The following is a 25,606-nucleotide window of genomic DNA, read 5'->3' on the forward strand; positions in this document are numbered from 1 at the left end:
GCGTGGGAATCCTGGAGGACAAGTTGAATGGGGGTCAGCCGTGATGGCCAGCTGCACCTGGGGTTGGTAGCATGAACATAACAAGCAGACTGCAGAAGTGATTCTTTTTTTGTTTGGCACTTGTGAGGCAGCATAGGGTACAGCACCATGTTGAGTTCTGTCCTCCAGGAAAAAACACTGACATAGTGAAGTGTGTAACTTAAGGGAAGTGGTTGAAGGAAGTGGGCTTATTCCACCTCAAGAAGAGAGGTGTAGTGGTGTGTTAGGTTTCTTACAGAAAGCTAAGATGGTGCTTTCCTCTCTGTATCGCTTGAATCTGCAGTGATTTTTTTTTTTTTTTTCCGGTCTGGATGATGGCAGGATTTACCACAGTCTACAGCTACCCACCTAGTGGCAGATATGGAGAAGACAGAGACAGACTGATCCCAGACACATATGGTAGCAGAAGTTGGAACATTGGAAAGTCTAATGAGATACAAGAGGAGGCTTTTATTGATGTAAGGGACGCCAAACACTGGATGAGGTGCGCAGAGCTCCTACAGAGTCTGCAATTTTGGAGACGTTCAGAATGGACAAGACTATGAGCAGCACACTCCAACTGAACATTGTTTGAGCAGGGAACTAGAGTAGATGATCCTGGAAATTACTTTCATCATAAGCAAGTCAGATTTTTTCATGCATGTCTGTTTCGTAGTCAAAAGATCATGGTGCCGAGGAGTGATGGTCAGCTCAGACCTAGCTTTCATAAGGAAAGCTGGGAATGTACTTTCCTGTCTGTATCACTTTGATCTGCAATGATTTTTTGTTCTGACATTTTGTTCCCTGGTCAGTGCTGCAAGATGTTTCTGCAATTCTCTCGTCAGATCTTATCTTTACTGTCCCAGCTAAACTCGGATCACCAACAAATCTTCAGCATTTTATTACTTGCTTATCTCACCTCTATGATTATATATAATAATCCATGTTGCAGTAAAGGTTTCTGTGTAACTATTAAAGTAAGTAATCATTCACTTTCTGATATCCTTCATCTTCCTTCTCATCGTTCTGTCTCTTGATGAGTTCAATATTCATACAAAAGATCTGTTTCTGTTTCTCTGAGACTTGTCTGATGTCTTTTGAAAACTGTGGTATCAATTTTGTTTCCTTTTTTTTTCAGTGGAGTGCCTTCTTATCCATGTAATCGGTGATGTCTACAGAGAAATCTGGTTGTTTTGTGAGGCAGTAATTCCTTTAAAAAACAGCTTTGTTTAATCTTTGCCAATATGTCATATTTATTTAGGTGTCCACTACTTCTTTTTAACTTTTTGTATTGATTTGATTTGTACAAGTGTCAGGGCAACATTTGTACCTCAACTGTTGACCTGGTTTTAAGCAGGAGATTGCATGAGTAAGTTGATGCAATCCATTGTATCTTTGAGCCCCTTGAAATCTTAGTGAATAACATCTAATGTTGGCAAGTTGTTCCAGTTCATTTTGTCTAACATTTTCATATCCTGTTCTGCCCATCACTTTGATTCAACACGGATTCTGTGAGTACCTCACAGAGGTACATTCTGGAGTAGGGATTGCTTCACTTTCTTTTGCAGTTAAGCACAATTATGAATAGCTGCTCTGCTCTCTTCTTATTTTCTGTCAAAAGAATACGGCAAAACTGTGGTGAGGAAGTAACAGAGTACATCAGGGTTATAACTCCTGAAGAAATGGACTGAAATAGCTGGTACATTGCTGAACCTTTAGTGGAACTGATGTTATTCTCCATGGAACTGAAAAAAGCATCTACTATCCAAGAGAGAGGTTTAAGAGAAGTGTAAAACTGCAGACATGGAGTTCTGGACACTGGCCTTTGGATTTTGTCAGTAGGGTAGCAGTGTTTTTGGGGAAGCTGTTTTGTGGATTGGCTAGCTTGGAAGTCCTCAGATGGCTCCTTCAAATACATCAATAACAAAAGGAAAACTAAGGGGAATGTGAACCTGTTGCCTAATGGAGGCAGGACCCTGGTAACAGAGGATGCAGAGAAGGTGGAGTTACTGAATGCATTCTTTGCATCAGTCTTCACTGGCAACAGCAGCCCTCAGGAATCTCTAACTCAGGAGACCAGAGTAAAGGAATGTAAGACTTCTGCCTCATCCAGGAAGACTGCGTTAGAGAACATATAGGCAAACTTGACATCCACAAGTCCATGGACTGTGACGGGATGTATCCATGAGTGCTGAGAGAGCTGGCAGACACCACAGTGAGGGTGCTCACAGGCATCTTTGAAAGGTCAGGGTGATCAGCAGAGGTTTCTGAGGACTGAAGAAATCAAGTGTCACCCTGGCCTACAAAAAGGGTAAGAAAGGAGAGCTAGGGAACTACTGGCCAGTCATCCTCATCTTAATCCTTGGAAAGATGGTGGAGCACCTAATTCTGGAAGCAGTCTCCATCCACATGGATGACAAGAAGGGGTTCAGGGGTAGTCAGCATGGATTCACTAAAAGTAAATCATGCTTGACCAACCTTATTGACTTCTATGATGAAACAACTTCTTGAATGGATGAGGGGAGAGCAGAGGATCTTCTCTATCCCTGTTTCAGCAAGACTTTGGACACTGTTTCTTGCAACATACTCATAGGCCAGCTCAGGAATTGTGGACAGTGAGGTGGTCTGAGAACTGACTGAATGGCAGATCCCAGAGGGTTTGTAATCAGTGGCACAGGGTCTAGTGGGAGCCTGTCTCAAGTGGTGTCCCCCATGTTCAATACTGAGCCCAGTGTTGTTCAAATTGTTCATCAGTGACTTGGCTGAAGGGGCAGGTGCCTTCTCAGCAAGTTCACTGATGAGACAAAGCTGGGAGGAGTGGCTGATACGCCCGAGGGCAGCCCTTCAGGAGGACCTTGACAGGTTGGAGAGACTGGAAGAGTGGAACCTTCTGAAATCCAGTTGGTTTTTTCTAACAGCTTTAAAGCAGACAGTCCTATATTAAAATCACTGTTTCTAATTTATTTATCACTAGTTCTTTATTCTTGGAATTCTACAAAAATGGGGGGAAAAACCCACCACATTGTCCCTGTCTTTTTTTCCTCTGCATCATGCATCAGTCTTTATAAGCTAATGTTTGAATGTCTGTAGCCATAGTATTGTATTGCAGTACAGACTCATTACATACCTACTTTTCAACTTGTTAATCAAATGCATTTTCTTTCTCAATTAGAGTCTAAATAGGAGTGTCTCATATACTCTCTGGACAATATTCGTAAACTTAAGGAATATGTGTTGTCTCATTCACTTCCTGAACTTCAGCCTTCAGTCCAAACTCAGATTCACTTCTACGTATTTGCATTTCCCATGCAGCAGATGCACTGACAGATTTGTTCCAGCAAATCCTTTGGCTGCCTTGTTTCACTGGGCATTTTTTGGTACCTCTAGGTCTTTCTCTTTCATATGTCTAAGGTGCTAAAGGGTTCTTACATTGTTGGCTGGTGCCAGAGCTTGTGCATTGCCCCTTATGGCTCTTTTTGGAGGATGAGAAAATGCTTTTTTGGAAAAAGTAGGATGATCCATATTTGTTTTTAGCTCATTGCATCTGAGGGATAAAAAAGATCTGTATGCTCTCCTTTTAAACTGCTTCTTGGGAACATGTCTTTGTTTTTAGGTACATTAAAAATCCTGGTAACTTGAAAGCTTTGAGAAGCTGTTTCTCCTCTTTTCTAGAATCTTCTGTCTTATGAATTAATTTGGTACTCACTTTAGGCTTGAAACTTGGCACTACTGTTGAGTAATGGAACTACAAATTGTGGTGTAAAGGCTTGTATTGTAACTTGTATGGAGGGAGGCAAACCTCCTGCTAGAGTCAGAAGAGTTTACACCCTGTAAAGCAGAGAAACTCGGCCATGGATCGTGCGCTGTGACTGCTGTGGGTCCAGAAGCGCATGGTGCTGCCTGGGTACAGAGTTGCACCTCCCTGGTCGCAATTGGTCACTAACTCTGACGCTCTTCTCTCTGTGGTTCCATAGGTGCTGCGGGTTACGTTAAGAGCTTCTGGTTTCTGTTAAGCATCTTGTGCTCCATGCATATTCTTTTTATGGTGGAAGCTCAGCTGTTACTCAGTCTACATTTGGTGCTCTGTGCCCCTAAAGGAGCCTGATTGTTTCACTTTGATTTATGCAGAAGAGTTAATCTTAGGAGATTGTCATCTGGATGTAGAAAAGGTGATTATTTCAAAGTATCAGTTGTATTTCTTGGCTGATGTGGTTACAGGTTTCCTTTTAATGAGACTAGTTTTTAATTGACAGCTTTGAGTCATTGAAGCTGAGTCATTGTGAAACACTGAAAGAGAAATAGATAATCGTTTACAGTTGTGGTTTATAAGGTATGCTGGGGAGCCCAGGAGTACCTCAGAATAACTTAAAGAGGTAAATTATATTATTTTGTTGCATTAATAAATAATGATGTTACTATCACTAGTTATATTCCGCTTTACAAGGAAAATTACACTTGAACATTTTATCACATGAGCAACAGCATTATGATGAAATAGCTGTGGTTTCAGGCTTTTTTTCTGTGAACTCTGGGATAGTAAAATTGGCTTTGAGTTAAGCTTGGCTCCTGCTTTATAATGTTCAGTACCTTAGTCTTTGATGTGATAAAGGAGTCAGACTAACATTTCAAGTGGCTGAAGGAAGATGCTTTTTACTGACGCAGCTGAAAATCAATTGCTCTTTTTCAATGGTATCGTATCCTTCATATTTTTGGGATCTGATTAATGACATTTTTTCAGATTAAACAAATTTTTGTAGTTCTCCAGTAGAATGAGCCTTAAATCAAAACTGCCTCTCTGTAATCCACTCAAGAAGAATTAGAGCAGCTTTCTTGCTATTCAGCATTGTTAACAGATGGTTTTAGACAGATTAGGTAGGGAAATCCCCAAAGGATGATTTATGAATTAATGATTGCAAACAACTCTGATTATAGTTTAGTAAAACTGTTGAGTGGTACTATGAGCCTGTAGCTTTCTGCATGGATTTGTTTTGTTTCTTAATTCATTGGAAAAGTATAACCCTTGCTAGATAGAACCTTAAAGTCTATTTTTTACTCTTTGAGCTATACTGCATTCCATTAATAGCCTTGTTTAAAGCTAATGGGGTAAATGAGAAGTGATACAGACTCTACAGCCAACTTACAACTGTTACTCTACTTTAGATACTGATTTGGATTATTTCTTAGTTGTATGCCTAAAATGATAACTCCTAAGCACAAATCGCAGAAGTATTTTATGAGCAAATCCCAAAGTTCTTTCTGATGTGCATAGAGAAATAAAAAGTTTCATTTGTCTTTCAGAAACATGTTTTTATTAAACAGAATGAATATAACCATTTAGAACCCCACAAATCCTATTATTCAAATAATAAAGCAAATTATGTTCTGTAGTAGCATAATCTTTTCAGCATGGGGGTTATGATAGTATTTTTGTTACTTTGTTTATTCACAGGCATGAAGAATGTTTGCAAGCAGAAGGGTAATACAGTCCAATGTTGCAAGCACTTAACATGCAGGAGCTAGACCAGTGCATGGAGCATTCCCTTTTAATTACCAAAGATTCTGTATTGTGTCTCTGTTTCATTTAAATATTCTTAAATTTTCCAACTAAATGAGTTTTTATTGCCCTGGAGCTCTTCAATGAAGTAATCAAAAGAACATACAGGCACTTTAACATTAATAAGATAATAGTTCCTGGATTATATTAGGTTTTTGTTTTGCACTCCTGTAGGTGGATGGTAGTTGGATTTGCATAGCCTTTTCCAGAGCATACTGTACTTCTCAGTTAATCCCTAGAGCAAGTCTGTGCTTTTCAAAATGGAATACCAGGTGTTGCTCTAAACTGAAGTGGGATGTCAAAATGCTGCTAAGGAAGCCTTCTCTGAAAGAGGCTGCAGGAACTCTTCTGTTGGGAAGATGCAGTATAAGGAGGATTGAATAGCTGGTATTCATGGCAGGGAAGCCACCTGCTTATGAACTAATGAGGAACATTTTCTACATCTTCAGGAGCCAATCCGTTTTGAATAGAAAGAATTCTCAGTTGCAGGTGAAATAAGTGTGTTGTCCCTGCTACATCCTTTATTACAATGTCTGAGTTTTTAGTTCCACAAGAGTGGTGGTTTTTTTGAATGAGGAGCTCGGAGCTGGCTCAGGCATTGTTTGCACAAGCAGTACAAGGTTAGGTACATAGACAATAGCAAGTTGGGGGAAAAGCCAGACTTACTGTTTGCCAGTCTCTGGTTTTGAGGTTACCTGATTATGTCAGTAAATAGAGTTATTTCTGAGACTTGCATCTCTCTGGTGCTGAAAACATGTCTGCATCTGTTTTGACCACATCTGAAAGTACACTTTAAACAATGAACTTCCCTCTGAGTTGGATTTTCTTCGGCTTAATCTTGCCCAGGCTTTCTAGGTGTGGAATGAAAAGCAGGAATTGCTTTGTTTATAAAAATCTAGCTGTTTGGGTAAGAAGGGCAACGGGAGAGGAGGAAAATGTACTGCCTGGTATGCCCTGAAACCCAATTATTTGGTCTACTAGACAGTACTCACCTTTTCAAGTGAGGTAGCTGTGCATTTCAAACTTCAAGACAGCAGTTGAGTTAGAAAGCCAGTTTTACTTCTGAACACATTTTGTAATGGTGAATACACATTTTGTAATGGTGAATGCATAATGTCCAGTGTGCTTGTGGATGCACATATTCTGTTATCAGGAGAAGTTGGACCTTGTTTGAAAAACTGTCTTTGCTAACTCATGTCAAGTTGCTCAAAGGTACAAATTTTGGTGCCAGCTCAGTCTGTGAATTTGCATACATCTCTTTAAAAAGGGAAGAAAGGTTGGATTTGAATTGTCTGAAAATTTTGATCTTTTTCATGGTCACTCATTGCTGTAGAAATTCTGAAGACTCCTTTTTTGGGTGAACGGTGGGGCATTCCTCTGACTTGTACAACATGTGAGAATAGGAGTAAACAAGGAACCTTTGATCATTGGTTAAGCCTCACTAAGGATTTTCCAGTGATTGGTCTCCTCTTCCATGTGTGGAACAAAAGAGGATAGCAGCAGTGCAGGTTGGTTTTTGTGTACTTTCCTTACTTTTCTGCTTCACCTCTGCAGATCAGTGGGGATCCCTGGTTTTAAGAAGTCTGTGAAAAGAGAACATTAAAAAGAAAGCATATTCTTCCTCTACAGTAGGGTACTTTAATAACATTATTAACTCAATCCTCTACATATTATCAAGAATCCACAGGCTGCAAAAATAGTGAGCTGTGTCCATTCCTTTTTTCCCCCCTCTGATACTCCTTTTCACAATTAAAAAAAAAGGATATTAATTTAATCCCATGGGGGAAAAAAAAAGTCCTGAAGCTTTTAGGGTTCTTGTTGCTTTGAACAAAAAAACCAAAAAAACACCAAACCAAACAAAGAAAACCTACCACGCAAATCCCCAAACCCAAAATAACCCAAACTGGAGGAAATAAATTGGTGTCATCAAATTGCTGCACTGCATTTGAACAAGTTTATCTATATCATATTTTAGCTAATAATTTTCTCAATGGTGTTTAGTTTGGAACTTGAAATTTAAAAGTTCCTTGGTTTTCTAGGAATGCATTCAGCACAAAGGAAGGGTATTCACTGCTATAGTACAGTCTTGTTCTGAGTTGAATCCTTTCTTTTGATCTCTTAAGAATTCCAAGAATGTCTAACAAGTATGTAGCAATGGTACTAATAATCTGAGGTGCCTATTTGAATTTGAAGTTGTGTACTCTTTTCTTTCCTGGTGAGCTTTACTAAGGGTAGATTTTAAGTGTGGATGTGAAGCAGGTGAAGAGGACTGTTTTCACCTCTTCCAGATAATATTTCTATCTGGTGAAGCTATTGTGCTTGTGAGAAGTGTACAACCAGGTATTGTGGTGTTTTAAAATTTAATGTACAGTTTGCAGTTAGCCAGCTGGAAATCTGGTTACAAGTGCATTATAGCTTGTGTTGCATTTGCTTGCGTAACTCTCATGATCTTTTCTAGGCAAGCCTGTGGGGGACTGTGGGATGTAAGATATTAGGTGACGTACCCCAGTGATCTGAGCTGGTGAGGCTGTTCTTACGGTGTTTGGCAGCTCCTGCTTGTCACTGCAGGTCATGGATTGTTCCTCCTTCCTTTTCAAAGGTGGCTTACCAGCTTGTTAGACATTGCATGTGAAAGATTGCCTGAGGCTCTGCTAAGCGTGTCAGCATTTGCCGGAAGATAAGTGAACCAGCCTACAGGTTGTTAAAGTTGTTTATTTAATTTGCTTCCCTGAAGGTTTTTATAAAAGATGTGTATAAAATCAGTGAGAAGGTACTTTTTGAAAGCCTCCAGGTAAAGGTACAATTCCACGAGTCTCAATGCCACAAGTCTGAGTACTCAGCAGTATTGGATTTGCAGTGCATTTGCACTGCTGTTCTAGACACCAGTCCAGAGGGACTATGAGGAAAACTCATAAATTGGGGGTAGCTGGATTACATCACTTCATGGAAGCTGTCTCAAAAGTGTCAACTCAGCATCCTGAATGATGTGTTGAGGTCTGTGTGACTTCTGCAAGAAGGGTTGATTGTCCCTTTGCATCATAACATGTAGAAGAAACTGTTCTGGTTCAATAGTCCATAATGCAGGGGCAATTGTGGGAAATAATGTTTTCAGCATAAAAAAATCTGGGTTCTTACAGTTAATTAGCGCATTAGTAGTTAGTGCAGTTGAATTTCATTTTGGTTAGTTTTTGCCAACCTTTGAAAACTTTCAAAATTGAGTTTCTGCAAAGTTAATTTGCTGAATTTTTCTACTAAATATGAATAGAAGGAAATGAATTTTCTGATTCCAAAAATCCACACACTAGCTGAACTTAAAAAAAAAATTTTTTAGTGCTTGAAATTGTACAAAACGCTTAAGATTTCCATTAGTGCCTGGACAGGCGTCTAATCTTAACAGACTTTTGTTGTCTAGGGCAGGTAGTCCTTGTTCACTTCCTAAGATCCCTGAGGCCACCTTGTGATGAGAAGTCTGTGTGGCAGTTCTGCTTGTAGCCCTTATGGACAGGATGTCAAATGCCAGCTGCTGCTTCTCCGCTCTGTCTGATGCAGGGTTGTAGCAGGTGTGGGTGTTGGAACAACGTGTGCTGCTGTCTGGCTAAATGAGACTGAAGACCTGAGCCTCCTCAAGGAGTGTGCAAGACCTGTGAGAGACAGTACCTAAAATGTAATATTAGAAGATCCTCTCTGGCCCCAAACTCAAGATGAGCTAATGAAAGTACAAAATGAAAGTACAAGCAGTGTGGGAAAGGCCTTGTCAACCAAGATTTCTATGTGTTGTATTAAATGCAACTAAATTTACCTTACAGCACTCTTCCTGTAGGGGTTAGTAACTTCTTTCCCAGTATGTAGTATGTAGTGCTATTACATTTTCTTAGCAAAGACTGTTCCTTCCTGGTATAACTTTTTTTTTTTTCATTTTTTTTTTAAGAACCAAATTTTCTACCATTATAAAGTTAATGGAAGGTAGAAAGCAGAAAATACACAAAATGGAAGAGGAGCTTTTACTGTAAGGTGGCTAATCCTCATTGTATAGAGAAGATCTAGAATTTTTTCTAGCAGGAATGCTGATCAATATAGAATTAAAGGATCAATGGCCTGGGTTGGAAGGGACCTTAAAGGTCATCTAGTTCCAATCCCCCCTACATCTTTCAGTAGATCAGGTTGCTCATCCATCCCCCCATGGGTTGTTTCCCCATCCAGCCTGGCCTCAAACACTTCCGGAGATAAGGCATCCACTTCTCTGGGCAACCTGTTCCAGTGCCTCACCATGCTGAGAGTAAAGATTTTTTTTTTCCTAATACCTAATCTAAACATATTCTCTTCCAGTTTGAAGCCATTCCCCCTTGTGCTGTCACTACATGCCCTTGTAATAGACCCTCTCCATCTTTCCTATAGGCTTTTGTGACACACTGGAAGGCTGCAGCGCGGTCACTCAAAGCCTTCACTTTTCCAGAGTGAATAGGAGTGTGTTGGGTTTGTGTGGCAAGGTTTGAGTACTGGGGAGGCTACAGGGGTGGCTTTTGTGAGAAGCTGCCAGAAGCTTCCCCCATGTCTGACTGGGCCAATGTCAGATGGCTCCAGGATGGACCCACTGGCCAAGGCTGATGGTGGGTCCATCTTGGAGTCAGGGATGGTGGTAATGCCTCTGGAATAATGTGTTTAAGAGCAGGGAAAAGGTATTGTGTGGAAGTAATTGCAGCCAGAGAAGAGAGGAGCGATAATACGAGACAAATAATTCTACAGACACCAAAGTTGGTGCTCCACTTGCAGGACTGGAGATTCCCTTGCAGCCTGTGGTGCAGACCATGGTGAGGCAGTTGTCCCCCTGCAGCACATGCAGGTTCACAGGGATGCAGAGATCCATGCTGGAGCAGGTAAATATCTGAAGGAGCCTGTGACTGTGTGGGAAGACTGTGCTGGAGTGGCTTCTTGTAGGACCTGTGGCCTTGTGGAGATGAGCTGATGTTGGAGCAGGTTTCCTGACAGGACTTGTGGTCCCAATGAGCACCCATGCTGGAGCAGTGTGTTCCTGAAGGACTGGAGCTGGTGGGAGGGACCATGCTGGAGCAGTTTGTGAAGAACTGCAACCCATGGGAAGGACGTGTGTGAGAAGTTCATAGAGGACTGTCTTCCCTGGGAGAGACCTCATGTTGGAGCAGGGGAAGGAAACCTCTTGCTGAGGAGGAAGCGCCAACAGAAACAGCATGTGAGGAACTGATCACAGCCCCCACTCCCTGTCTCCTTGTGCTGCTGGAGGAAAGGAGGTAGAGAATCAGGAATAAAGGCCAGGAGGGAGGGGTAGAGGGAAGGTATTTTTAAGATGTGTTTTACTTCTCACAATCCTACTCTGATTTGATTGGTCATACATTCATTTAATTTCCCCAAGCAGAGGCTATTTAGGCCATGACGGTGACTGGTGAGTGATCTCTCCATTATCTCAGCCCACAAGCCTTTTATTATATTTTCTCTCCCTTTTCCTACTAAGGAGGGGAATGATAGAATGGCTTTGGTGAGTACCTGGCATGCAGACAGGGTCAACCCACCACACAAGAGGCAGTAACAGATGTTACTCTTGAGAGTCTAAATCATCCTGTATACAGTGTGGGTACTTTCCTAGGGAGAGAGATTGGCAGGATGTCTTCCAAACATTACTTGTCAGTTTAACTCTTGTGTTTGTAACAGGGGCTGTGAAATAGCTGTTTCCTCTGATTTTATTTATAGATGTCTATAAATACTTCCTGAAACCCAGTCTCTTTAAGTATCACTTAATTCTGTCATGCAAGACTTAATTACACTGACAATAAATAGACATTAGAATATTTTTAGCTAAGCATCCTGTCATGATGCTTCCTGAGCATGAAGCATGTAATGACTTAAATGTCAGTATCTGAAGGCCCTCAAAAAGATCTGAAAACAGCTGCTCGAAAATTGCCACAACTGAGCTTGTTTCCTTAAATATGAAGTACATCTTGGTACATTATGGTTATATCTGTTAGTTTTGGTAAAGTTTTTGAGAAAAGGCCATTATTTTTCTGTGGTTTCTCATAACAAGTGAAAAAAGAATGTAGCTAGCAGTGAGGCACTCCTTAAACTGATTGTCTCAAATCTCAGGTAAACATTCCATGGAAATAGTGTGAGAGCTCTCATTAAACAGAGGGTGAGTACCATCAAAAGGACTGTTTCCTTTCTAGGACCTGATCAGTAAATCCTTAAGTAAACAGCATGTAATGTATTGCTCTTGTTCAAAGAGACTTGCAGGTAATCTTTTCAGCTGCTAACTCCTGTCCAAACATCACAGATGTTGGTGACTGGGAAATACATGATCAGAATATAACAGATTAAATATCTGGGAGGTGTTAAGCTTGAGGGAGGCCTTAGTTGATGTTCTTGGACTTGGCAGGGGTTTCCTTCTTTAAAAAAAAAAAACACTAAAATATGGTGATAGTTCTAGTCTGGTTCCAACTGGATGGACTGCAGGGGAAAAGCAGTTTCTTGTAATCTGAAACATCTTAAATGTTTCAAGTTTTACTAGTACAGTTTTTATAGGCTCTTAGGGTTTCTTTGGTTGATTATTGTGGAGAAGAATTCTTGTTAAGTTTCTTCTGGGTCTTTCCTTTTCTCCATTTAAGTTGTCTAATTTTTTATCTTTGTTTTAAACGTTGCTTAAAAGTGAGGATCAAAACCTTTGCTTATTCTTAATTTTCGCAGTCTTTCTTATTGGCCTATTAATGCTCCCTGCTGTATTTGTGTTCTGAGGCAATTGAGTGCTGGAATGGTTAAATAATCTTTGCACTGCTTATTAGCATCACAGTTTCCTTCAGTTTGTCATTTAACATACTAGTGAAATTCCTCTCCTTGCTAAGTTAAGATCTTGTTCTTTTTTTAACCCTGACTGGTAATTACAAGCTTAATTAAGTCTTGAAAAAGAATCCTAAGCTGCAGTTGCCAGTACCTCTGCTTTTTCAAAATGTCACTTGACATGGAGGATGTACCTGTCACTCTTAGCACTCTGAGGGAACGAGAATGCATAATTCTGAAAAATCTTTCTCATTGCAGTAGAGCAGTGTTTTCTGCAGGTGGCAGGTTATGAGGAGCCTGTCTTGTATCTGAACAGCTTTCCTCATGCCTTTTGACATTATTACGTTTGGTTTATGTGTAATTCATGTTTCTAGAACCAAACCCAGCCCTTTTTTCTTTAACTGATCAATATTTCATATCTTTCTCTTTCTTTTATCATGACCTACCTACTTCTATTTCAGGGCTGTTTGCTATTTAGTTTTTTATAGGAAACATCTTATGCAAATCTGATATCAGTATAGGCTGCATTTGCTACATAATGTTGATCACACTGGAAAGAGGTGTTCCATGAAGCTGTTTGCTGTGATGTTTCAAACTTCTTGACCAACTTCTGTTTTGGTTCTTTCACAATGGTTGTTTTTAACTGTCAATCCATGCAGTTTTTTGACTTCTCTGAAAGGTTTGCAGGTCAACCAACTTTCCTCCATTCCAGTGTTAAAGATAGTTACTATACTGGCCCTAAGTTAGCCCGTCTGAGAAGAAATTTTATTACCCAGCTAAAAGTTCATTATTCCCGGAAGTATTTTCAAAGCCTCGGCTGCTGTGTATAACCATAGGTTGAGTTTAATCTTCAGCTCCTCAAGTGGGTGTCTAGAGTAGGTCAGATTCAGAGAATGGTTTGGGTTAAAAGGGACCTTTCAAGACCATTTAGTTCTACCCTCCTGCTGTGGGTAGGGATACCTTCCACTGGACCAGGTTGCTCAAAGCCCTGAGTTGTTCAAACTACCTGGCCTTGAACTCTTAAAATGATGGGGCTTCCACAGCTCGGGGAAGTTGTTCCAGTGCCTCATCACCTTCATGGTAAAAAAATTTCCTCCTTAAGTCCAATCAGAATCTACCCTCTTTTAGTTTAAAATGTCAACCTCTCTACTTTACTACAGGCCTTGGTAAAAAGTCTTTCCTAATCTTCTTCTAAGCCACCTGTATATGTTAAAAGGCTGCAATGCGGTCTCCTTGGAGCCTTCTGCAGGCTGAACCACCCCAGCTCTCTCTGCCTGTCATGGTCAGAGGGTGCTCCATCCCTCTGACCATATTCATGGCCCTACTCTGAGCTGTCTTCAATAGGTCCATGTCCTTCTTCTGTTGGAGATCCCAGAGAAGATACACCCCTCTCCAGATGGGGTCTCACCAGAGCAAAGTAGAGGGGCAAAATCCTCTCCCTCAGCCTGCTGGCCACGCTGCTTTTGAGGCAGCCCAGGATACAAGCACATTGTTGACTCAAGTCCCATTCTTCTTGCACCAGTACCCCCAAGTCATTTTCTGCTGGGCTGTTCCCAATCCATTAATCCTCCAGCCTGCACTGGTACCACGGGTTGTCCTAGCCTCAATGCAAGACCTTGTGTTTAGTCTTGTTGAACGTCATGAGGTTAAGATGGCACTGATGATAAGACCTGTCAAAACAGCTGCTTATTCCTCCTTAACCTTGGCAGGGGGAGTAGAGGGGTTGTTTTTTGCTGCAAAAACTTTGATGCCCTCTGAAGAGAGTGCAAAAGAAATGATAGAAATATAAAAGGCACTCGTCTTCCTGAGAGTCTTTCGTAAGACTTCAGTAAAGGAATTTAAGCTGTGATATCTTCATGGTTTTTATTATTTGCATACCTCTGCAGTAATATGGGAATTAAAATAAATGCCCTTGATGATTTGTAAGAGACAGTGGGATTCCTTTCACTCTGCAGTGTCATTTGCATATGCATTTTTTTTCAGGGTTATGCAGAACATGTTTAAACTTCTACTGGTGTAAAGTGGTGTGGGAGGTAAACTTGCAGCCAGTATATAAACTTGCAGTTTGTTTTAGGACAGTGTTATTTTATAAATGCATCTGAGAAGTCAATAACTGTATGAATGTAATACTAATCCAGTATGGGTTGCTGTTTACTTAAAAACAAGTTGAAGAAACAAAGTTGTGGCCCTCTATTCAGTGTGGTTTACTTCACCGTTTGGACTAATGCTCTCAGTTGGCTTGCTAGCCATGCCTATTCAAGCATTCACCAGCTGGCACTGGTAGATAAGCTGCTGACAGGTATTTTTTAAATTCTGTATACCTGAAGCACCTACAATGCAAGAATTCAGGAGAGCTGTGTAGTGCAATTGTTTATACCATGAATTTAAGGTAGGTCTGAATTTCCATTGAAGTGATGGTAATTGTGTGCTTTGAGGAATGTCATTCCTCATTTAAAATGAATTTGAAGATGTTCAGGTGTTTCCTCAGTTTACTTTCTGTTAAGACTCTGCTTTCGTTGTTAGAAGATCTTTTCACTGGAAAGGTATCCAAGGTTCATAGGCTTTGGAGTTGAAGTTTGGTGATCCAGGAATCTCTTATAGGGACAGATTTTGTTGCATGAACTACATGGCCTTCCCTTAGACCTTGTGGCTTAGATACAAATTGGAAAAGTAGGGTGTATATAAGAAGGCAGTGGGCAGGCAATGCATTTCTGTTCTGATGTTTTGTACCAGAACAAAAAATTCTTACATCTCATAGCCTTTCTTCCTTAGGGCAGCACTGTTCTCAGGTTTTTTGGCTTTTTAATTTTTCTTGTGTGTGCAAAGTACTCTATGAAGTGTTGATACTTCCTATTGCAAAGAGTTTAATACTGGAAACTTGGCCAAACCAGCTCCTGGCATTCAAAACCAGCCTCAGCAAGGTGTTAAACAACAACACTCTTTTTTTCTCCAGAAAGACGACTCTGTGACATCTGAAGGGTAAACCTTGGGCATTGATCAAATCATGAAGCAGAACAGTTTCTGCTATGTCCTTGAATTTTTAGTGAGCATTACAGGTACAGCTTGGAGGCTCGTGTTCCACCGCAGGCTTGACTGGTGGGAGAATGAGTGAATGATGATTTATATCTTTTTGAGGAGCAGCAAAGACATCTGTGATCAAGCTGATAGAGCTGAGATGTTCAGACACTTAGGTAGTTCAGGTAACTTTTGAGATTCTCTAAACAGACATTTTTGAGCTCCTGGGGATGTGGCTTACAGTGGAGTTCTGTGGCCATTTTAAACTATACTGCTGCTGAAAGGAGTGCTCCTGCCATCTTTCCTCAGGCTGGACTGTTTCCCTTTTGCCACCAAAGATATTCATGAAGCTATGCAGTAAACCAGACTGGGGACCTGATTATGGGAAAAACTAAAACAATAACAGGCATCACCTCCACACCTGAGGTTTAACCCGCATGGGATAAATGCATTGGAAACATGAGAGTGGGAGACAAGGACTGGCAGGACTAATTTTGTTGGGTTTTTATGCTGGTTTAGGATGTTTGAAACTACAGAGTTTAATTTCTCTCCTGCTTCTCACTAGAAAAGAATTGTAGCAAAAAATGTAAAGCTCGTGTTTATAATGCAGTTTATAGTTAGTTAATTGTGAGTTGCAGGATTGCTTACTGTTCTCGTGTTTACCTGATGCCTTGGTTCAGAAGCTGCTTCTGCAGTCTTGCCTTTGTCCTCTGTGAGGGGAAAGGATCTCTTTGTTTCCTCATGTTTGGTGTTTTGGACGAATCTTCTGTCTCCTGCAGCCAGTATGCATCTGATCTCCAGTCAGTGTGATCCCAGAGGGAATGTATAGCAGTGGGCAGAAGAGCCAAGTCAGGAGTTCAAAATAGGAATGTCCCACAAATTGTTTTACTGATAACTTGTATCAAAATAGCAGCCCTTTTCTAAATGCTAAGAAACATGTGAAATTGAGGATGCTTAAGTTGTGAGTATGGTGGATATTTTAATGAGGGAAGGGCTATGTGTGTAGTGTCAAAGGCTGTTGAAACCCAGGGCAGCTTATTTTAATACTGCAAATGGGGAGTGGAATGAAAATAAAAATCCCTCTTTTCATGTGAGATAAACTGAGCAGATGAGCAACCTTAATTACACTTCATTTTTTTTCATTCTCTGAGAAGTTAAATGATGTCTCATGACACAGCACAAAACTAAATTTTATTAACAAAGTATTGTAAAAATCTATTACTGAGTTCAATTCAAAACTTGCCTTTAGTACTAAAGTGTTCTAATAAATAATTATTCTTGTTTGCAGATAACTACTCTTATTAATCATAAGGATAAACCAAAGCGTTCAGACAAGACTCTGCAAGCCATCCAGCGAGTGGGCCAAGCTGTTAACCTGGCAGTCGGGAGATTTGTTACTGTGGGTGAAGCCATAGCCAACGAAAACCATGAATTGAAGGAGGAAATGAGTGTTGCTTGCGTCGAGGCAAGGAGAGCAGGTATGTAGTTACTCATGGAATTGTACTTGTGCCATTTTTGGCACACTATTTTTAGTGTCAGGCATAATGTAAGAACTTTATTATTTAATTGCTTGATGAACCTTCCTCTGCTGGTTCATTCAAGGCCTGATCGTTACCTGATTTTTGTCACTTACTTAAATTGCTGTCATCTTACGAACAGGGAATGGAATTGTGTGTTGGCTTTGATTTTTATAGGATCATTTGCCTCAAGGAATTACCTGACTGCTCTTTTTTTATGATCTTACTACAGACAAAGAGCAGAGTGTTTGGAATACAACTTTAGAGTTTATTGCTGCCAAGTTAAAACAGTGGAGTATTTTAAGTTGAGTGTTATGCTATTGAGGTCACTGCATTCCAAATCTGTGTCTGAATGAAGGTCAGTGTCAACCCATATTTCATCAGGACTGAGTAAGATGACTCACATCAGTCATCTGATGACTCCCCTCACTAGAATGAAAATCATGTTGTGCTTGCCTTTTTGCTGGATTCAAGTTTTGTTGCAAACTTGCTGTGTGTATGAATTGAATATGAAGTGTGGATAATTGAGTTGCCTGCTGTCACTCTCCTTTCCCCAGAAGACTCCCTTTAGGCAAATAGGGGATTGCATTCTCTGATGCTGTAGGACAATGTCAGTGTCGTGCTAAAAACTGCTTTCCTAGATTCTAAATAGTATTCCATGCCTAATATTTCAGTGGCCATCAGTAAATGCATATTCTTAGATCTGCAGTGAAGGCTTCAATATGACATCTAGTAGAATGTTCCTTTTGTTGTTAGTGGGGTGAGGTTTTGTTTTTGCTTTCAAATCCTTTTGAATTGTGGGAAATTCTACTCCACGCTTTCCCAGTTTGAGCAGGTGGATGAACCTGCAAGTGTGATACACATTCTGCTTGCTGTGGCTTCAGGGAGACAATCTTGAACTTGTTTATTTGTGGGGACAAATAAATGACCCTTCAACAACCCTTCAACACTAATGTCTTGATTACTGCAGGACGGAGCAGTATTCTACTCCAGTGGGTTATTGTATTTGAAAGTGATCTGTTAAGTTAAAAAGGGGGCTGAGGTGGCTGTTTGGTTTTTATCTTTGAAATGACCTCAGAGTCCTGGGGGACTTGTCTTTGCTGTCCTAACTGGTGTAAATATTGTTGGATCGCTGTTCTGCCCTCAGACTTTGAGGATGCAGTTCATACTATTACTTGTGATTAAATGAAAGAAGCTTAGAAATTGGGCATGGTGCTGTAAAAAATCCTCTGAAAATCTCTCAACAATGAGTCACACTGTCTAGAAACACGCTGCTGATGAATGATTGTTCTTGTGATTTGAAGGACTATTCTGGATAAACTTTAGACTGAAAATTCCTAGTTGCTCCAGTAAACTTGGCTGCAAACAGAAATGTCCTAATTTAAAAACATTCCATTTGTTATGTGAAGCATGTGTTTTCTCTTCAGAGATCCAAGTAAAATGCTGACAAGACAAAATTGCCAAAGTTCACATCGATAATCTCAGCTGCTGGAAGAGCAGTGCAGTCTGAATCTCTGTTTTTTAACTTGCCAGTTACACTGTGGTTAAGTATTTTTTTTCTCCCTGTCACTGTGCAGGAGGAGCTCAGAACCTAAAAATAGTCTACAATACTGTATCCCAGCAAAAGACTATAGTTCTTTTGTATTGAAAGTTTTATTTCCTGTTATGCAGTAATAGCCTCAGTCTAGAGGAGTGAAGATATGGCCTGTTTACATTTCTGTCAGCCTCACGTTTACTTTGACATGGCTCAGTTGTTCCCTGCATTTGAGGTCTAACTTAGGGCTTACGTGGGAAATTCAGTATAGCAAACATGTTTGCTCCTGGTTATTTGTTTGGTAGGGGGAGGGTTTTTTGTGCCAGTTGTATCTCTGTGGACTGCTCAGTGTTGGACAAAGTAACATAGTCCTTTGAGTGGATAAATGTTGTCTGAACTCAGTTTCTGAACATGGTTACTCAAGTGCCATTTTTAATAACTTTGGTGTTCCCAAGCAAGCCAAAAAAATTTCCTGGACAATTAGAGCCAAGAATATAGTCCATATTAATGAACCCTATGTTCTGAGGGCATAGGCAGCAGAAAGCCTTTGCTCTTTAGGGCAGGGAATCTGATAGAGTTGTTTATACTTCTTTTTAGCCAATAAATTAGATTGTGTCTTAGGAATGGAGATTTTACATGGCATAAAAGATTTCAACGCAAAAGGATTTAGAACATTAAGCATCTCAATTTCTGAGAAAAGTAGGGAGTCTTTAAATCAATTGCATATTCTGCAGAGGCTTTGAAGGATGACAGATGTTGTATCTGTTTCTTGAGAAGGGTATAATCAGTGATTTGAAGTGTTTCAGACTTGTTATGACTATTTCCTTGTAATAAACCTTGTAATTTGATTGACTCAAAATAGAATCCTAAAACACTGCAGAGGGTCATGTAGCAGATTTTGGGTAACGTTATTCTTGCACTGTGTCAATGTTTACAGTGACAATATAGTAGTGGAATTCAACTTACAGAAGCACATTTTAGATGCCCATCTGTGATTTTTTTTTGGTCTTCATTTTCTGTCTAAAAACAAGGAAAGACTGGCTAATTTAAAAGAGAAAGAACATATCAGGAATAAGTGTCATAGCTTTTTCAGTATTCTCTGCTGGTTGACTACATAGCCCTAAAGAAAGACGTGGAGTAAAATAAAAGCTATTTTTGCTTTGTTTTTAGTACAGAGAGGGCTAAATTAAGAAGGCTGAAAATGGAAATTTAAATGGATAAATGGAATCGCAGAATAACTGAAGTTGTAAGGGTCATTTTAACTCCCAGGAATGGAGATCATGCAATTTTTTTTACATTGCTCATTTCTTACTTCTTTCTTCTGCCCTTACTTAAGAGTATTTGACTACCTTTGCTGTAGGGAAAGTATTTTTTTACATCTTGTTCCATCACCAAACCTACTGGGATCAGTCTGTCTGTGTGTCTCCATACCTGGCCCCTAGGGGAATAGATGTAGAGCACAGAAAGCTCTGCCACTGACCTTCTCTTCTTGGGGCAGAATAAACTGCCCCCTTCAAGCTCTCCCCTTATGTCACTTGCTCCGCTATGTCAGCTGAGGTGTTGAGGAGCCCAGAAGTGGGCATGGTACTCCAGATGCTGCTTCACAAGTGCCAAAAGGAAGGGAGGAATCATTTCTGCAGCCTTTCACATGCAGCTGGCCATTATTACTGACTCCTGTTCAACTCTTTGTTGGCCCCCCATGTCTTTCCCCACGAAGATTCCCTGTTGACATCTGATCTCAGCATGTAGGGCTGAGTGATCTTACCCTGGCCCAGATGTGGTATTTACTGACCTTGTTGGCCTTCACAGATTTTCTATCAGATCATTTTTTTTCAGCCTGTTCCTCTGTGTAGCAGCCCTGTCCTCCACAGTATCAGACCCTCACCCACTTTGGTATTGTTCACACACGTGCTGAGCATACTGAGTAATCATCCAGGGAATAGTTTTGATGACTCCTTTCAGCCCCAGAGGTACACCACTGGAAGTTGACCCCCCAGTGAATTTTGTACCTGTTATCAGCATCCCCAAGCCCAACAGTCGGGTTCATTTTCTACCCACCTTCTTGTTCACTTAATCCATATCCCTAGATGAAGTTATAAGGAAACTATGGGAGATCATGGCAGGGGCTGTGCTGAAGCTGAGATGCACAGCTTTGGTTACTTTATTTAAAAAACAGCATCTTCTCGTTGTAGAAGGCACTCAAATCAATAAGGGACTATTCACCTTGGCAGGTCTTTGATGGCTCTTCCTGATTGTTTTTTCTGCTTAATGTGGTAATGTCTTCCAAGATTATTTTCATGGTAATCCTGGAGGCTGATGTAAGGCTGATTAGCCCACAATAACCTGATTTTTTCTTGTTAACATTCTTTGATGTGGATGTGACAGTTGTCTTTCTGTCATTGGAAATATCACCCAATTGTCATAATCTCTCAGTCATGACAGGAGAATTACAGTGACACTGAACTGTTTCTTTGACATGCTCAGATGTGCTTTATGGACTGGTGTACACCCAGCTGGTATAGCTTCCCTAGCTCCGTCTCTTTACCATAGCAGGTCTTGTTTTTTGTAGCTTGCTCCCAGGGCTTAATTCCTGTTCCTGTAGTTGCAGATCTGTAGGCAAAGGAGGAAGCCTTTGTTCTGTTACCAGAAGTCTTGAGTTTCTGTGGCTGTCTGCAGCTTTTGACAGGCAGATGTTGCAGATGTTTCAGTGTTCTCTGATAACTCTTTGTATAACTAGCTGCTTCACGTATTACTTGATTCATCCTCAAGAAGGTGAACCCCATAGCATAAGAAACAGGTTAATGATGTGCATTCTTTCTTGGCTGCCAAAAGAACTTTGCATCTGTTTTAATTGTTCTCTGTGTGATTCTGCAGCATTTTATGTTGTCACAGATATTGTGAAGTCCCAGAAATAGGTTAATCTGCTGACAAATGTGAAAAAGTAGAGACTGGTGTGTAGTGAAATTAGTTGGACTGTGGAGAAGACAATGGCCAGTGTGTTTTACTGTCAAATGATCTCTTTACCTGACTGGAGACTTGTCCTACAGCTTCACTGCCAGTGCCTCTGGCTGCCCCTCACTCTTTGAGCTGCAGCTGTACTTTTATAAGTCCTCTTGCTTCTATCCATTTTCAGGGCCTTCAGCTGTGGAACTTGCTGTTTCGGACTGTACCGTAGTATGGTATATTGGGGTGACTGATTATTTGGAGCATGCCTTTTGTGACCTGGCTTGGTCCCAGCAAATGTACTGGAAGTTCCTTTTCATAATGCAATACTATTTAGGCAGCTTAAGAACCCAAGGGATTACAATTATCAGAGGAGAGAAGCATTATGAAATGTGGAGCTTTGTGGTTTGAAGGACTGTCAGGCTATCCTTGTTCTATAATGTGGGTATTTCTGGAGTACCAGAATAATGCAGGTTCTTCAAATGGGAGCACTGGCATTATCAGGCTTTTGGAGTATTTTGCCTGCCTAGGTGAATTACCTTTCTTGAGGTTTTGAAGATGAGTCATAGGGAATTTGATCAAAGCTCCTAGATTTTATCTTTAAGGACAATCTATAGGTCAGTTGTGGGTTGATCATCTTGTCTTGCATGCTAACAAAAATCACGTCTCAGAGCTTGCCTGAGCTCAGTCTCCCAACATCTCTTCTCTGGTTACAGACTAAGAAATTGCTGTTTTTCCTGTATTGCACTGCTATCTAGGGTACTCCAGAAGATTCAATTGGATATGGTCTGTGTTTCTTTCTCAGATAAGGAAATCCATTAGCTGCACTGGATGTAGAGTTTTTACCTGCATAAAAAATAAAAGTGGTCAGTTAAGCCTTTTTAACTATCTATTTAACTAAATCCAAGTTGAATAAAAAGATGGTGAGGAACTGTAAGTCAGTGCTTCCTTGCCTTTTTTCCTCTCCTATCTCTGACAGCGCCCTGTTTAGTGGCCCTCCTTTGAATGTAAAGTGCATTTGCCTCACTATAATGCTTCAGTCCTCCAGGTTGTAATGTTATGTTTGGAATCTCTTTATTATTCATGCCTGGACACTTCTACAGGAATAGGAAACCTGTAAATTGTGGTAATGCTAATTGAAATTTGGAAAGTGGAGGGGACTTTATAGTTCTTTCTTCCTTGCTCCATCCCACTCTTTCAGTGGATTGATGCTGCAAATGTGGATACTGGTGTGACTTTGGCTATTAAAATCACAAAAATACCTCCCATGAATGTTTTTCTCCCTCCACACTCCCTAATTCTGCCTATCACTCCCCCTTCAAATAGCTGCACATTACTGTAAGGAAATTAGTGTATGTTACAGATGGAAGAATAAGGTAGTAGTCAATAGTAATCCACATTCAAATATGAAGAGGGTGCCACCAACAGTCAATCGAAGGAAGTAAAGTGAAATAAAAAGAATTGTAGATAGCTCTGAAATTGTCTTATCCCTCAAAAGTAAAAGTTAAGAATGCTTAATAGCCCAGTATCTTTCTTCTAAGTATGGAAAGTCACTTTATTTTTCTTTTCCTTCCAGGTGAAACAATTGCACAGCTTACAGATGTGGCAAGCTTGGATCATCCAGAATCTGATAGCCACATAACAATCTTTACAGACAAAACGGGTGTGGTGAAAGCTGCACGGTTGTTGCTTTCTTCTGTCACAAAGGTGTTGGTGTTAGCAGACAGAATTGTTATTAAGCAAATTATAACTTCCAGGAACAAGGTATTGTAGCTTCTTTTCTGTTCTGTTTAACTGATACCTGTAGTCAGTGCAAAAGAGTGGTGGTAAATGTGATATTGTCATTGTCTCTCTGGAGGAATTATAAAATAAAGAGATAAAAAAATTAATGTCTTGCACATAGTTGTTTACTTACCAGGTATCTGAAAGGGGATGGTTCTAAGTCAGTAGGATTAAAATAACAATTTTCATTGAGTCTGCATTTTATGTCACCCACATTGCTTTATTCACTTGTTAGGTTGGAGAAGATGCTGTGTTTCTGTTTATTTAACTTGAAATTTGCTGTGAGGTGAAAAGTGTGTCTGTTGGTAAAATGGTCAATAAATCTTCTTCTTGCTAATGACAGGATGTTTGTACTGTCAGGATCAAGACAAGGAGAGCATTATGGCATCTAAGTAAAAAGCTGTGTGGAATGCACATAAAAATCTGTGCCAGTGAAGTGAGGTTTACAGATTAAAAGGTTTTTGTGCAGTTTAACTTAGGTCTTGAAACTTAGGATGAAACTACTTGGTTGGTTTAAATAATCTATGAAGGCCTGTTTAACCTCAAATATAATCTATTTCATGCAGTGCAGACTTCACTGTCTGCCTGTAGGATATTCTTGCATTTTTTTCTTTACAATGTGCTGAAACAAAAATAGAAAAATCCTATGTTTGAAAAATGAGAACCTGGTAAGGCCTGGGGGTTCTCATTAATTTTGACCTTGTAATCCAGAGCAGTGCTCCTCTTTCCACTTTTGACTCCTTTATGCTGTCTCTATTCCTTTGTCCCAGTTTACTTTCCAGACCCACTGGACTCTATTTTGTAGCACCTAAATCCAAGGCACTTAGTTCAGTCCAGGATTCAAAACCAGTGAAATTACCTGCTTCTCTCTGGCTTTAGACTTGGCAGCACTGATCTGCTGTCTTTGTGGTCATTTCTTCTCCCAGTGGTTGATTCAGTTGCCAGCAGAGTTATCACTATCAGTTGGCTGAAGTTCCTTGCAGCATTGGTCTGTTTTTGCACTGAAGACCAGAATTGTGCATTTAATACCTTTTGCTGCTTTTCTGCCGTCATCTGCAGCCATGCAGTAATACTAATTAATTTACCTTTCCAAAAGCGGCAGGTTTAGGCTATGGAGCAACTGTGCAAATGCACATATCATGAAAGGATAAGGAGAGATTTATCCTTTCAGGACCAGGCTAGCTTTCTGGTAATTTTAAATATATGTGAAAATATTGTCATATACATGCATATACAATGTGAATATAGTAAGCATAGGTGCAGTATTTAATTTTGGAAGCATTTCAAGCAATCTCATAGTCCAGAGTAAGTGTATATGACTCTGACTGCCATAGGCACAGAATTGTAGAATATCCTGAGTTGGAGAGACCCAAGTCCAACTCCTGGCCCTACACAGGACACCCCAAGCGTAACACCATGTGCCCAAGAGCACTGTCCAAATGATTCTTGTCAGGCTTGGTGCTGTGACCACTTCCCTGGGGATCCTGTTCCAGGGCCCAACCACCCTCTGGCTGAAGAACCTTTTCATGATATCCAATCTAAAACTCCCCAGAAAAAACTTCAGGCCATTCCTTCAGGTCCTGTCACAGAGATCAGTGCTTGCTGCTGCTCTTCCCCTCACAAGGAAGTTGTAACTGCAATGAGATCTCTCCTCTCCAGGCTGAACAGACCAAGTGACCTCAGCTGCCCCTCAAGGCCCTTCACCGTCTTCATAGCCCTCCTTTGGAAACTCTCTAATAGCTTAATATTTTATATTGTGGCACCAAAACTGCGTCCAGCACTGGAGATGAGGCTGCCCCAGTGCAGACCAGAGCAGGACAATCCCCTCCCTTCCCCAGCTGGCCATGCTGTACCTGGACACAGCTCATTTCTTTGTCATCTAGAAAGGACACAGCTAGTCTTTGTCATCTCCTGGGTTTTACTGCATTCTACTTTCTGTGCATAGTGCACATGTCTGGGAAAGTCTGCTTTTGTCTGTGGTACCAGTAGAACAATTCACATCTCCAGGACCAGGTTAAACAAATGATGGGGTCTTATACAGGCCTAATATTTATATATGCCCTAATTTTTATAGAATACATTCCCAAAAAGTGTGTCAGACACCGCTGTGATGGATAGCAAAGAGGTTCTTCCTGTAGGAGACATTGTGGTAGAGGGATAATATGGGCAGGGATTTCAGAAGTGTGCACAAATACTCTGAGACAGAGTAGTATAATATGGTATAGAGGATGGAAAGGTGGGAAGAGGATCATCAGTACAGCCAACTGGAGAAGATTCTGGCTTCTTGAAATGCATCACTGTTCCAGAAGATCTCAGCTCCATTTTTATCTTAGAGACTGAATGCCCAATGTCAGACTTCTGTTGCCTTTTTTTTTTCCCTGCCTATTTCTGAACACCTTTTTTTTCCCATTGTCATCATCTTCCTCATGTGAATAAAGAGTCAGT

At 40.5% G+C, this 25,606-nt stretch overlaps 1 protein-coding gene across 1 annotated transcript in view; it reads left to right on the forward strand.

Annotated features, from left to right (window-relative positions):
* Positions 1–25,606, forward strand: part of CTNNAL1 (catenin alpha like 1) — a 57,617-nt gene that overhangs the window by 4,575 nt on the left and 27,436 nt on the right. Inside the window, exons 2-3 of the mRNA XM_038123352.1 lie at positions 16,674–16,863; positions 22,956–23,143. Of these exons, the coding sequence (XP_037979280.1) occupies positions 16,674–16,863; positions 22,956–23,143 (378 nt within the window). The remainder of the gene's footprint in view (positions 1–16,673; positions 16,864–22,955; positions 23,144–25,606) is intronic.

This window comes from Motacilla alba, chromosome 2 (genome assembly GCF_015832195.1).
Source record: "Motacilla alba alba isolate MOTALB_02 chromosome 2, Motacilla_alba_V1.0_pri, whole genome shotgun sequence".
NCBI classification, from domain to species: Eukaryota; Metazoa; Chordata; class Aves; order Passeriformes; family Motacillidae; genus Motacilla; species Motacilla alba.